Below are 14,125 nucleotides of genomic sequence, written 5' to 3'. Positions count from 1 at the left end.
CTCAAAGCGCTTTACAGGTAATGGGGTCTCCCCTCCACCACCACCAGTGTGCAGCCCCACCTGGATGATGCAACAGCAGCCATAGTGCGTCAGTACACTCACCACACACCAGCTATCAGTGGGAAGGAGAACAGAGTGATGAAGCCAATTTTTTATTGATGGGGGATTATTAGGAGAATTGGTAAAGGCCAGAGGGAAATTTGTCCAGGATGCTGGGGGTAACACCCGTACTGTTTTCAAGAAACACCCTGGTATTTTTAATGACCACAGAGAGTTACAGTAGGACCTTGGTTTCATGTCTTTTCAAAAGCAAGGCACCTTTTTTATGGTATAGAGCCCCCATCACTATACTGGGGCATTAGGACCCACACAGACTTGCTGGCCCCATTAACACCTCTTCCAGCAGCAACCATTTTCCCCAGTTTTTCCCAGGAGGTCTCCCATCCAGGTACTGACTGGGCTCACACCTGCTTAGATTCAATAGGTTGCCAGTTGAGTTGAGTTACAGGGTCATATAACTGCTGGATTATTCAATCTTGTTATTAGCATGATGGATTTTTTTCACAATCTGATGTCCCACACAATCTGTATAGTTTCCAGAACCATAAATGTCTGGTCATATAATTTGTTACATTTTAAATGGAACAGACTGACACTCTTCAGCTCATTAGCAGTTTTGCTACTGCAGTTTAGAATGAGGGCTTAAAGCAGCATAGCTAATAGTGTCTTTGTGAGAGAAACAATTGCAACTGTTGAGATGTGTGAACCAGATGTGTAAGGCTCTTTTAAGTTATGTTTTCTTTTTTCTCAGGTAGTAAAAGATCAGAGATTAATGTGAAATACTGTATTACTGCCTCAATGTCAGATGGCCTGTTCCAACAAAATTGAAACAGTTTTCCAGCACAAGACGTTGAACTTAACTGTCTATTTCTTTGTGAATACAATCCACAATGCAACAGCTTTATTAAAATGTGTTTATTCATTTACACAAGACTTTCCTGTTTAAACAGATTTTAATTCATTCTACAGATGATGATCTGTGCCAGAAGGACTACACGATGAAGACATTGTAAAAAAAGAAATAGATAATGTAATTATAACATTGAAGATCCACTGTAGGTGTCAGCATTGCAGCAGAAATGTGACAAAGGGGAATACATTTCTTGTTGTCATCCAAGAACTAAGGAGTGATGAAATACTGTGGCAACCATATCATTGCCTTTTCAAAACCAGACCCACAGTACATGGTCTCTCACAATTTTTGCTTTGTGGTACTGTACTTTGTTTTCGAGAAGTTTTGAAAATTAGATTTACACATCCTTTTTCTGAACATAACAGAATATCAAAGCCCTTTGAAGCACAAATATGTGTACAAATAAGTTCAAAATTAATTAAATGTGCAGTGTGAAACAGAAACTGGGGTATGGCTGGATACCATCCAAGCTAGAAACAGACACAAGGTGGGCTACATCCTTGATGGGAAGTCAGTCCATCACAAGACAGACACAGATATAAACACACTCACACTAGAGCCAATGTTCCCAGAAGCCAATGAACCGGCATGTCTTTAGATTATGGGAGTAAACCACAGCATCTGGCAGAAAACCCACACAAACAAGAGGAGAACATGCAAACTCCATGCAGATAGCACCCCAGGTTCATCCAGGTGGATGCTGCACATTGGTGGAGTTGGAGGGGAGCCCTCATTACCTGGAAAGTGCTTTGAGTGGAGTGTCCAGAAAAGCACTATATAAGTATAAGCAATTATTATTATTATTACTTTATTATTCTTATTATTTTACTCTGTCCCCAGCTCTGCAAGGCAAAAATGATAACCAATGTGCCACCACACATTATAATTGTTGTCATTGCTGCTGCTGGGAATGATGATTTACTTTATTGCACCAATGATTGAAAACTATGCAAGCAACAGAAAGAGTTCAAAGTTTTTAGTTAATACTGCCACTGATTTTGTGCCATACAGTAGATTTGCTTGCACATTCCCATTAATTACATAAATACTGCTGCTGTTGAATGCAGAATGAAGACTGCTGTGCTAGGGTCCTCAAGAGCCTGTTTCAGGAGAGGTAGGGACAGGAAGGCTATAACCTCTTTTCACAGATCCATCTTTTAATCTCGCTACAACGTCCATCATTCAGTTTAGCTTCTTTCAGCTCTCCACAGTCTTCCTCGCCAGCATTGTTGGGCTCCCCAAGATTCCAGTATCTAAATAACAAAATAAATATATTTTCTCAATTTATTTTGTAATGTGCATTTCAATTTAATTTGCACATGCCTTGCTTCACATTGAAGTGGTTGAAAAAAAAACAGAATATTGTCATCATCCCTTTCCCGGAATATTGTCATAACTTGCACCTTTCTGAAGCTGTTGGTCTTGAGTATATCCATTCCATGGATACCACTCTACTCTGAGATTGTAGCTTCGGTGATGACAGCAATGTCCATGTAGCAGTGCAGGAATGGCTAAGGGACCAAGAAACATCATTTGCTACCAGGCCACCTTAATCTGGTGTAGCAGTGCTGTCACTTACTTTTTGTCCACTGGTGTTTCATCCACCCATTTCCAGCTCCCTTCCCTGTCAAGGTCAGTCAAGCCCAGCCAATGGATAGAAGAGATTTTGCTGCTCAGATGTGTCTGGGAGCAATGATGAAAGATATGAAGGATTGACATGCCATTGCAGTACCTATGGTGCCCATGTGGTTTATGGACACATTAAAAATACTGCTGTTCATTCTGATGAGGAGTTGGAAAAGAGCATTAAATGCAGCAGTGGGAAAAAGGGAGTGAAAACTTAACATCTTGGATTCTCGACTTGTTCTAGGCTGAGATACGAGCCAGATGGATTGAAATCAGTCTAAGCTGCCAGAAATCAGTTTAAGCTCCTATTCACCTTTTCTTCTATTCTTAAACTTCTTCCCCCTTCCAGTCTTTCATTTTCCTTTTCTTCTTATCTCCAGATGCCTACAAGCTTTGCAAAACTTTATCTCCTCCCTCAACATCCACCTGTCACGATCGTTACTCCTCCTCTTAAGGGCGCTCCAGCCCTTCCTCGTTTTGTCCCATTCCCCACACCTGTTTCTTATTCCAGCCCCTCTTTAGTTCCACCTTTAAAGCCAGACGCAGGCGTTTGCCCGAGGCTTCTCATTGATTTCCGCATCGTGAGAGCCCGGGGTCCTGCCGCGTCTGGCTCCGTTATGGTTTTAGTTTCCTGTTCCTGATTCCCTGCCCCGCCGGTCCCGACCCAGTTCTGGTTTTAACTACGGATGGATCCCCTGGTCTTGGACTAAACCTCCCGTCTTGGATTCCCCCTCTGGATTTACCCTTGGATTGTTCGCCCAGGATTCACTCCCCCTTGGACACTAGCACTGCATGGACACGCCCCCCTGTCTCCTGACCGACTCCTGCATGATATTTTTCCCCATTGTTTCTTCACCTTTCGGATCGTGTCGTCCGCATAGGGCGCGGAAAGAACTGTTCCTTGACACCACCTCAAGCTTACTGGTCCTCTCCTACTGTGTCCCTGTTGATATTTCCTGCTTCTCCTCTCTCTAATTCTAAGGTCTCCTTGTTCTAGGCCCAAACCCTACCAGCTTCACCCGAAACCTTTCTCCTCCACGCTCCCCTCTTGTATATTATTTCCTGTGATCACCTTCTCTCCATTTCCTATCTCCTTTAACCTGCTTTACTATGGGGCTGCATTTAGGCCACTGCATCTCTGCTAAATTCAATGCAATGGAATGCAACATACCATATTTAAAAACATTCACTCAGAAACAATTTAGCAGCTCATCATTCTGCAAGAACTATTTTTGTAAATAAATTCAACCAAGTGTAATTTTAAAATGTTTCTTTTCAATGCCATACTTAACTTCACCAGATAGATTTCTGGACTGAATTTTTCAATTCAATGTCAAATATAGAGGGAAAGAAAGCATCTCGGTCTCACCAGCTCATCAACATTGTTGATAATGGCAAGGCTAGAGGCCTGGTTGGCACAGTACTCTTGAGCTCCCCTCCAGTCTCTTGATTCTTTTGAATAATAGTAACAACTTCCACTGAACAGGATCCAGTCACAGGGGCACGATTTTCCACAACCTACAGGCAAATAAAAAAAGGAGATGTTTTCTGTTTCTGTTGACATTGTTAATTTCCCAATAAAAAATACTTGTTTAAAGAATGGCATTTTTGTTAGGTTTTGTTAGGTATCTTTTTCCAACAATCACTTTACCTAAAACAGCATAGCAAGAGAAAAAAACTGGGACTTTTGTACACTAGATTTATGATTTTACAAAAAAGACTTAATAGAAAATATATCTTTTCAACAATTGTTTTCTGTTTGTACTTAGTTTTTGTAAAGTTTCAATCTTATTTCTGCAGCAAATTGGCATGGATATTAACACTGCAGCATTCCAATTCTATTGATTAGGTTTTAGTTTTTCTTATGTGTTTCAATTTCTCCCCATCTTATCAGAATGTTCTAGTTAGGTTTGACTGACTATTCAAAATGTTCTCTTTATCCATCACCTTACGATAGACTGGTGTCGAAATCATATGCTCTCAATTTTTTTGTGTTTCTGGGATAGGTTACTGTGTAGCTGCTATGCTCACCAGGATCAAAGACTTGTTTGTGATCTAATCATGAATGGATTATTTCTCCCTGGAAAACCATGCAATCACTTACCACCTGTACTACCTGATGTGACACAATCAAATACAAGTCATTTGACCACAAGTACCTACAATATACTTGAGAGCAGATCCAGTATCTACAACTGCTTTTGCTTTGCTGACTAGATTGATAGGTAATGCTGTCAACCTTTTATTTATTGAATACTCTCCTTTGAAGTGAAAAGTGTAACACATTTCTAATCCACTGAAAATTTAGAATGCATTAATTAATGATAATGCAAACACTTTTTTTTGGATTTGATCTGAGTTTCTTTTTCCTAACAGGCAAATATAGCAAATATGTGAGGATCTTACAGCATATTAAACATTTCTTGGAATTGCAGGTAAAACGGTACATTCCTAGAGGCTGTGATTTCTCTTTTTAATCACTTTAAAACAGTAAGGGTAGATGCCCAGGATGCACAGTTCTGGTCCAGCTGAATGTGTTTACCATACTGCCTAGAATATATAATCTCTCCTGGTCCAAAATCAATGCACTAACCTTGAGCCTGGAGCTGGGAAGTTAAACTGTTCAGCCTGGATGACATCTGAGACACTGAAATAAAAACAGAACCTCCATGTTCTCTAGTGTCTATGCAAAAATGTCAGTACTTGCAATTTCAGTCGAATCTTGTTCATATAAGAACGCTGTCTATATGAGTTTGGAATCGGATTGTGAGACGCTCAACCTTGAACACCATTCTTGACTAAAAAAAATGGGGTATTCTTATTATGACAGTTATAGATTGCAGTGTCTCTAAGAATCCAGATACAATGGAAAAATTTTGAAAAATTTCCAACTTCAAAGCAAAGGAATGATTGGCTGAGTAGAGGAAGTCCAGAATCAGCGATCAAAGCAATCATAAAGTTTACCTTGGTTTATCTTAATTAATTAAGTACTTAATTAAGTTCTGAGGAAATGATTAAGTATCAATCAACAGTCCAGAAAGACACTAAATAAGTGAAAAACAGTGGGAGAAGGACAAGAGACAAGAGAGATCCTTGTTGCAGATCACCTAGAAAGACCATATTGGAGCTAAGCATTTGAAACCTGTTAAGAGAGCTTGCAATTCTGTGGTTTTTTGGGAATTCTATTTTCCTGTCTAAGAATCCCTCGGTTAAAAACGGCCTCTCCTGGTTTTGAGGGTACAGTTTTAGACTAGGGAGGTAGGTTTCCATTCAACTTGTGGCATCTGGGTTTGCAGAGAGAGGGATTTAACTGTAGGTCATATTCTGGTTGGTTTAGAATGTACTGTAGCTTTCTCTTATCTTGGCCTTCGTAACTGTTATATAAGAGTTTGAATACTTTGTAACAGTATTTACAAAGGGGTATTTAGTATTTACAGGGGTTTTTCTGGGTGGTTAGGACATTAGGCCTTTGGGACCCCTTATTTGTAAATTGGTACATAGTGTAATTTGTATGAGGTATGTTTATGTTGTGAGTTGTTTAGTGTGTGTATTGTCACTGTTAATAAATATTTGTTTAGCCAAGTGTGCCTGAATTCACACCATTTCACACCACAGCTGTGCAAGAGTTCATGTGCCTCTAATTATACCAACCACTCAGGTATATTCTTGGCAGAAATGTTTACGTGTTGGGGTTGATGATTATTTATTTTACTTATTGCTTAATCTGCTAAGCTCATTTTCTGATTTTCCCCATTTTGTCCACCCATATTTGTAACATTATTTATCTGTCACTTCACAGAGTTCATGATCTCTAGTATCTAGTACAAAATCACAGAGATGTATTTTTATTGTCAGCCTAATCTTGTTCAGATATACTGTATAGCCTGGAACGCTATTGAAAACTCTGAATATACTAATGGGGTATTTGCATTTATCTTTTTCTTTGTATAGGAAACGCTGTATCTTGAACTACATTATTGGTTGGCTTGCTAGTTTATGCTATATCCTGTTTTTGTTACTAATCTTTTTAGTAGTGGAAAAATTAACTAATTTACATTGTCTTTTTTGTTGAATTTGACCTGACAATTTCTTGGAATAAAAATGTAGTGCATTGTTTTTCCAGATAGTGTGAGTAATAAATAAATATAATCAAACTAATAAAATCACTAAACTTGGGCTTGGAGCTGGTCAGATGAACTGATCAGCCTGGATGACATCTGAGACATTAAAACAAAAACAGATCCTCCAGGTTCTCTAGTGTCCAGTACAAAGCAAAACACTTGAATTTGAATTGTAAAGTGTTCAAACAGCACACAATTCGAGACTGAAAATAATAATGGGGTGTTCTTATATATCTTTCCCTTCACTGAATGAATGTTGTATCTTGAGCTACATTACTGGCTTGCTGAACGTCTTGATGGTTCATGCTATAGCCTGATTTTTTCACTAAACCTTTTAGTAGTAACACAACGAGACCTCAATCAGTTTCTGCCTGGAATTATGTCTCCTCAAACATTTTGTAATCTCTAGAAGTTTACATAGTAGAAGCCTGATTTATGGTTTCAATTAAGGCTACATAACTACACTGACTGTATGATTTTGGATTAAGATTGTAAGACGTTCAGCCTGAACACCATTTAAGACATTGGAATATGCTTATTTATCTTTCAGTTTCCAGAATCCACGATTTTTAGTGGCCAGTACAAAGCCAAAAAGAGAGTTTTTGTATTGTCAGCCTAATCTTTTTAAATAGATGCGCTGACTATATGATTTTGGAATTGTAAGGCGTTCAACCTGAGCACTATCTGAAAATTGCTGAAAAAAAGAGATGGGTGTTCTGAGCTGCCTGGATGAATAAAGCTAAATGTGAGAATGTTTATTCACCCATCCAGTCCAACAACCTCGATGCTGAACACTGACCGTGAGTTTGGAACTGGGAATCCAAATTCATCACTGCAGAGGTGATCTGAGAATCTGAAATGATACAAGAACAGCCAAATGGTGACTATATTACTACAATGTTTTTATACTGGTAATTGCCTTGACATTTTTGCTTTGGGTACATTTAGCACTGTACAATACCAGGTTGGTCAGTAGAACACATATAAATACATTTTCAGCATACACAACCTTAATCCTGATAGAGATAACACAGATGAGAATGGTTTACTATAAATATTTATGAATTCAGCTGAAACTTGTATCACAGACTGCATAGGCTAATCAGTCCTATAGTCTCATAAGACATGACATGTTAAAAAACACACAAGAGAATTTAACACACCGGAGGCCATTATAAAAGGCACTCTGCTAAATGACATTGATTTTAGGTTATTTGAATGCTTGTATCTTAGATTAATTTCAAACCTTGACCTTTTTAATGTCATTTTGTAAATGAAAACATAAAGCTAAAAGAATATTTTATCACCCAACCAGTCAAAAAACATAGAAACAGAACACTGAACTGGGAACTGGGAAACCTCTAGTAGGCAGAATGCTACTACCAAGTTAAGTGGGTAAACGCTTAGGCTTTAGCCTGTAGATTGTTTAACACATTAATTTAATCTTTGCCTGAAAAGTGCTATAAATTCCCAAGAACAACCCGCCCCACATACACACACATACTGTACACACAGCACCTACCATTGCTCATCAACCCAACTTGTTTCATTTTCAGGCTTTGAATTTCTGCAGAACCTATAAAGATAAAAAGACACTAGTCATGTGAATGTGCCAAACATAATTACAGCAAGCTGAAAGCAAGTAAGACGAGAGTCATAAGAAGAGCTGGGGGAAGGAAATGGAAAGAGAAGCACTGAGAGTTCTCGAAGAAGAGGAAACTGGATAGTTCCTCCTTTTTAGCCCTCTTCAAAGAAAAGCCAGAACATCTTCATTCTGGATAGCCTGTGTTTGCCTGAGAATTTTGGTTTCTTAGGTATCACTTCTTAAGCAGGAATATGCTTGTGGTTTTTCCATGACTAATGGCAAATGCAATGCATAGAATTAAAATAGCAGAGAAAAAGCTGGGAACCTTATTATATAAGTGAGTGTCTCCCTTCAGGAGTTTAAGTTGTTCTATCCTGCATGTGTTTCAGGACTAATTGAAGCCTGGAAAGTTTTCAAATTAAGATTTGGGTGGAGTGGAAGAGATTTGTTCTGTTTGCTGCCACATCCTTTATTTTAATAAGGTCTTAAGCAGCACAAACTGTAGAGATACACATTATGCTACATGAATGTAAATGGAAAAAGCAAATGGAACTCTACAAACCCCTTTCAGGTCTGTGTCCACATACTTTATGTTTCTGTGCATACAGGTTAAAAAATGATCTTTTGTGTGAGATTTTGTGAAATATTTTGCTCTGGGGTTGAACATGGTGTAACAATGTGGGAGTGGGAGGAACACTAGTAAAAATGTGCTGCTGTACACTGCGACATCCAGTCTGGGCTTACCCTATTTAACGGGGTCTAGCCTTTGTAAAAAGAAACTGCTCAGCACAGCGGTAACCAGACTGGACTTACCCTATTTAATGGGATCCAGTCTGGAAGAGCAGGGAGTGCAAGGCCAAAACAAAATAAAAACTTGACGTGTAAAAAAAGGTCAACCTGCCCGGTAGAGATACGTGACGGGACAGGCACAAAGAAAAAGATAAAAGAAATAAAATGGCCTTACGCTTGGATACAATCCCCCTGGGACTGTCAGTGGAAGTTACTCCCCTTCTGGGATTTCCTTGCTTGTCCCTTCAGGGGGTGTTCAGTATCTTTTTAAAGAGCCTTCACAACTGTGGCTCATCCTTAATCAGCCAGTACAGCTGTGGCCACTAAAGTAATGCCTCGCCCTTCATCCAGGGCCCCCTGCCACACATGGGTTAAAACGCAAATACAGCCATATTTCTTTTTGAGAAAATGTATACAAGTGGACCAGCTCTCCTCTAAGAAAAATAACGTTCCCTACAAGGATGCAAAGGGAGATAGCAATTACATTTGAAACTGATATCTTACTGCTCTCTTTCAAGGCAGCTTGGCTCTTTCGGAGGTGCTGAATTTCTTCGGTTAGTGCGGAGTCTGAAAGAGAGAGTCCAGATTGACAGATAAATATAAATGATAACTTCTGATCTGCTGTGAGAGCCTCAGTCCAAAGGACTGTTATGTGGTCATTGATCTTCAGCAATGGTTTCATTTTGATGATTTTTTTCAGAGTGGCCCTTAGCAATTAAAATCTGTAAAGGGGTTTCTCTGGGTTTGCATGTACTGGCTCAGCGCATTAGTAAAAAGGTACTGTTTCACAAATCTACAATATAAACCTAGAACAATCTATTTTTTTAAAGAATTACATACTGAAAGCCTTCCAGGTCAAACTGAAGAGTTCCTTCCAGGAGCTTAAACACAGGATTTTGTTCATTTGCAAAATAAGAAGGGAAGAATTGTAATGTAATATGACTCATTCAGTCATCATACCCTGCCAGTTTCTGGACTTACACTTAATGAAGGCCAGTGAGATGAAGACTACCCAGCCTACAGTGACCATCAACAGCAGGACATACAGCAGAATGATGGACTTGGTCCCAGCAACAGCAGCAGCTGGAGCTGTAAAAGGAGTAGAAGATTTATTTGCAATCCAGTAGGTTACTTTTTATGTAACAGTCTACTACTGTTGAATTTCCTGTCTTTTGAGGAACTGAAATTTCTTTTCTTTTTTTAGGTGGTTTAGAAAGTGTTATCTTAGCTTAAAAAACAAAAAGCTAGGCTTTTCAGCAAACAGCCATCCTCAGAAAAAAAAATCATTTTAAAAAGGAAGAAAACTGAAAAAAAACTCTAACTCACTCTAGCGAAACCTTCCCTTTAAATTAGGTCCTTTTAATTCTTCAAAGTCACTTGCGATATTTATGACATGTGATAGTCTTCAACCTCATATCCTAAACTGAAATGCAAATATTAAGTGACAAAGGCCTTTATCGGAGACAGGATATTCCCAAGCTATGAATGTGAAGATCACAGTATAAGATAAGATCACACTTCCATGTTGCAAAATACTGAATATGGAAATAAAATTAGGTTTCATCCTTAGCATTGGCAGAGAAATAGAAGAACTGAAACACAGGTGTTTGGAAAGTTACCAGGATAGAAATAGTTTCTTATATTTATGTAGCATTTTTCTACATAGTGTATTTAGGGTACTCAGTAGGATAGTGTACCAGGTGTTAACTAGCCTTGATGACAAAATGACCACACTATGACAACACTCATGACTTGACTTTCAACAAATGAACCAGGGAGGCAGCTGCAAGGGTGATGGTGGGATGGAATAAAGGGTGTAGAAAAGATGTACACAGACTTTTGGGCAGCCAGGAAATATTAAACGAAAGCGCAAGTTTACAATTTGACCTCCTCCTGAACTACTGTTAAACAGAACTGTGGAGGTACTGTAGCTGTATAAAAATAAAAGACAGATTATCAAGTCACATTTAGCAGTCAATGGCTTAGTCGTACTTGTGCTGGATTTAAACTCTTCTGTTCCTTTCTCTGTGTTATCCTGACTTCTCCTCTTTGGGGTTTGGCTGGTTTCCTTCATTTCTAGGGTGTATTCAATGTTTTCATAGTCTGCATCACTTTCTTCATCATCCCAACACTGATGCCCTGCAGAGACAAACATCTCTAACCGCTAACATCATTGTCTTCAGCCATGTGCAGAAACAATTTCTTAAAAACAAATAATCAATATGATTTTTATTTAAGACAATTAAAGCAGCTCTGTCAGGTATGGTCTTGAAACTGCAGAACTATCTGATGCTCTAACATCTGAGCTCACTGGATCAATGTTTAGGTAATTCTTCTTTTATTGTGATCATAAAACTCTATAAAAGTTACCTGATATAAAACTTTCAAATTGGTACATACAGTATAGACACATTCTATGACACATACCCTGTATATACTGATGGAAAAAAGAAACGCAACAGCTCCTCTGGCAGCTCTGGCACATGACATGCCTGCCTGCAGTGTGCCAATGGCCCTCTCCCTTGCTTCTGGTGACATTTGTGGCATTATGGAATGCACAGAAAACGGAATAAGTGTGGCCTTTTTCTTGCAGTGACCTAAGCTTTGAATGAAGGCCGTTTTAAAGGTGACCTGATCAGGCATTGTCCCACCTGGACCTTGTTGGATAAAAGTGCACCTAACAAGCTTTTGTGTGATTGGCAAGTTGCAATGCCTCACTGCACAAGCTGTATTGCTGGTCAGAGGGCTTAAAACAAATTGACAACTTTTTGTGAAAGTACATAAGCTATAACACATGTCATTCCAGAAAATGTTGTGTTTCTTTTTTCCATCAGTATACAGTATATGGTGTCCTTTGCAAAGTCTTTTGCCTTCTTTTCAGATTCTAATGGCACAGGCTTAAATATCAAAATTCTGCAAGGGACAAGTTTTGTACGTAAAAGTGCTATTTCTTTTCTTTAGAACCTACACATTTTGTACTTAAGGAAACACTCATCAATTAAATGTGTGAATAACACACCAATTGAATAAGACAAATGTTTCTTTTATTACAAATAATTATTTTCTTCATTTATGCTTGGTTTCCAGTTACATTTTCACAGTCTTGCCATGCACAAAGAAAAGAGTTGTGTAATCACACACATGAATACCATGGGACTAAGACAGGTAAACGTTAATGAAAATCATATGTACATTAGATACGTAATAATACATAAACACAATTAATAGAAAAGGCTAGACAATCAATGCACACCTCATAATTTAATTTTTGTAACTTTGGGTAATTTGTCTATTTATGTACTACAGAAGAATTTCTCATTGTCCAACAAATGCAGAATAATAAACAATCTGGAATTAATGTAGTACACACAGTTAGATTATTCTCTGCCAATATAAAATACAGATTCAGCTGCAGGCAACAATCAGTTTAGGGAAAAAAAAACATCTCTGTTATTCAAATTCCTATTTCTCCAGCACTACCTAATGAGAGAAAATAAGTTTTACCTGATGGTAGCTGTGTTTTCCCAGTCTGGAATTGGTTCTGAGCTTCTATGTGGAGAAAATCATTATTCCCATAGATATCTGCCATTTTATTGATCAGTAGAGCAGATGTGTCTCTTTGAACAGTTGGGTGTAAATGGTACCTTATGACAGCATGTACAGTACTGTATGAGTGGTTTTAAAGAGGAAATGTGTGGTAAAATGGTTTGATGCATCACAAAAAAGAACAAATGAGAAGTCCTATTGCCAGCAGATTATGCTCATTTTCGCTTAAATTAGTTTGATGGTCAACAAAATGAAGTCTCCATTCTTTTTCCAAGGTTTTTGATAGTAACAGTTTTTTCCCAGTGCATTATTAATAACTGAGCAGTCAGTGAAGTAAATTTTAATTAATCATACATGTTCAAGTAGGTACTGTGGCTGAGTCAGCATGCATAAGCTGCAAAGTAATAAGTAAAGGTTTATTCTGTGGTAAAAAGAGAAGAAAAGACAAACACAACATTTCAGCTGTGGAGCCTCCTTCAGGTGTTTATTTGCTCACTGTAATGTACTTGTATACATTTGTATGCAGCCGATCTCCAGGTAAAACCAAAAATGTTTCACAATCAAAAACAGAAGATCTTGGTGAAATGTTTCATTACAGAATATTGTGCTCATCTAAAGGTTTGTGACTGTAGGTGAACCTTTTTACATACAGACAAACCAAAAATGGAAGCGTTCATATTCACACACATATATACAGTATATGTTGCAAAGTAGCAGAATACATTGCAGATAAATTATTGATAAACTGTTACTTAAAGAGTAAATACAATTAGTATTTCCTCTTCCTAGTTAATCCTTTTGACAATCTATCACAGGTTTACAGGGCTAAAGGATATTCTTATGTTTCTGGAACAATTTCAGAAAAAATGTTTGAATTTGTTGTTGTACGGCTTTAAGCACGACACAGTTTGAGATAAAAATACAGTACTTTCCCATGCTCTCAGTTTACATTTCTGGTATTAACAGAGGAAGCCTACTCCCACACTTAATTTACAGTATATTAATAGTTTTAAAAAGAAAATCTCTCTTTGCATTGCTGAGCTCATTAGAAATGAGAATTATTTATTATGACGTTATTATGATGAAAACAATAAAGAAATTGGCGTCTACTACACCGATAATACAAACCATCCAAGAAGAGGAATATTTAATGATAAAAACCAAGTCACAACACTTAAATATATATTGTTACAAATGGGAGGTTACAAAAATGGTGAAAATCAGGAACTGACCGAGCGGTTTAGTCGATAATGAAATAATTATTCATAACCTGCAACTTTCTCTAGAATATACAGTGGTTGGTATAATTAGAGGCACGTGAATTATTTGTTCTCTAGCACAGCTTTTGTGAAAAGAGTAATAATCCAGGCGCACTTGGTTAAACAAGTATTTATTACAATGACGAGACACAAATTACACTACACACAACAAAACATACAACATACAGTAGAAGTTACTCTATGTACAATATTTACAAACAAGGCA

At 37.9% G+C, this 14,125-nt stretch overlaps 1 protein-coding gene across 2 annotated transcripts in view; it reads right to left on the bottom strand.

Annotated features, from left to right (window-relative positions):
- LOC148820867 (CD209 antigen-like protein C) overlaps positions 1–12,728 on the bottom strand; it is a 90,781-nt gene extending 78,053 nt beyond the window's left edge. The window contains exons 1-10 of one of the 2 annotated variants that reach the window (XM_088932846.1): positions 12,599–12,728; positions 11,087–11,233; positions 10,076–10,183; positions 9,599–9,661; positions 8,243–8,296; positions 7,520–7,573; positions 5,193–5,246; positions 3,969–4,117; positions 2,553–2,656; positions 967–2,226 (exon numbers count right to left, since the gene is read on the bottom strand). In XM_088932846.1, coding sequence (XP_088788972.1) covers positions 2,103–2,226; positions 2,553–2,656; positions 3,969–4,117; positions 5,193–5,246; positions 7,520–7,573; positions 8,243–8,296; positions 9,599–9,661; positions 10,076–10,183; positions 11,087–11,233; positions 12,599–12,683 — 942 coding nt within the window. In that variant the 5' untranslated portion in view covers positions 12,684–12,728 and the 3' untranslated portion in view covers positions 967–2,102. Of the gene's footprint in view, positions 1–966; positions 2,227–2,552; positions 2,657–3,968; positions 4,118–5,192; positions 5,247–7,519; positions 7,574–8,242; positions 8,297–9,598; positions 9,662–10,075; positions 10,184–11,086; positions 11,234–12,598 lie in introns of those variants that run through there. The other variant, XM_088932847.1, reaches the window with a different exon arrangement.
- Between the last annotated feature and the right edge of the window lie 1,397 nt (positions 12,729–14,125).

Source organism: Atractosteus spatula, chromosome 14 (assembly GCF_055471065.1).
Source record: "Atractosteus spatula isolate fAtrSpa1 chromosome 14, fAtrSpa1.hap1, whole genome shotgun sequence".
NCBI classification, from domain to species: domain Eukaryota; kingdom Metazoa; phylum Chordata; class Actinopteri; order Semionotiformes; family Lepisosteidae; genus Atractosteus; species Atractosteus spatula.
Note: the sequence above shows the minus strand (reverse complement) of the source record. Positions and strands in the feature narration are given on the sequence as shown.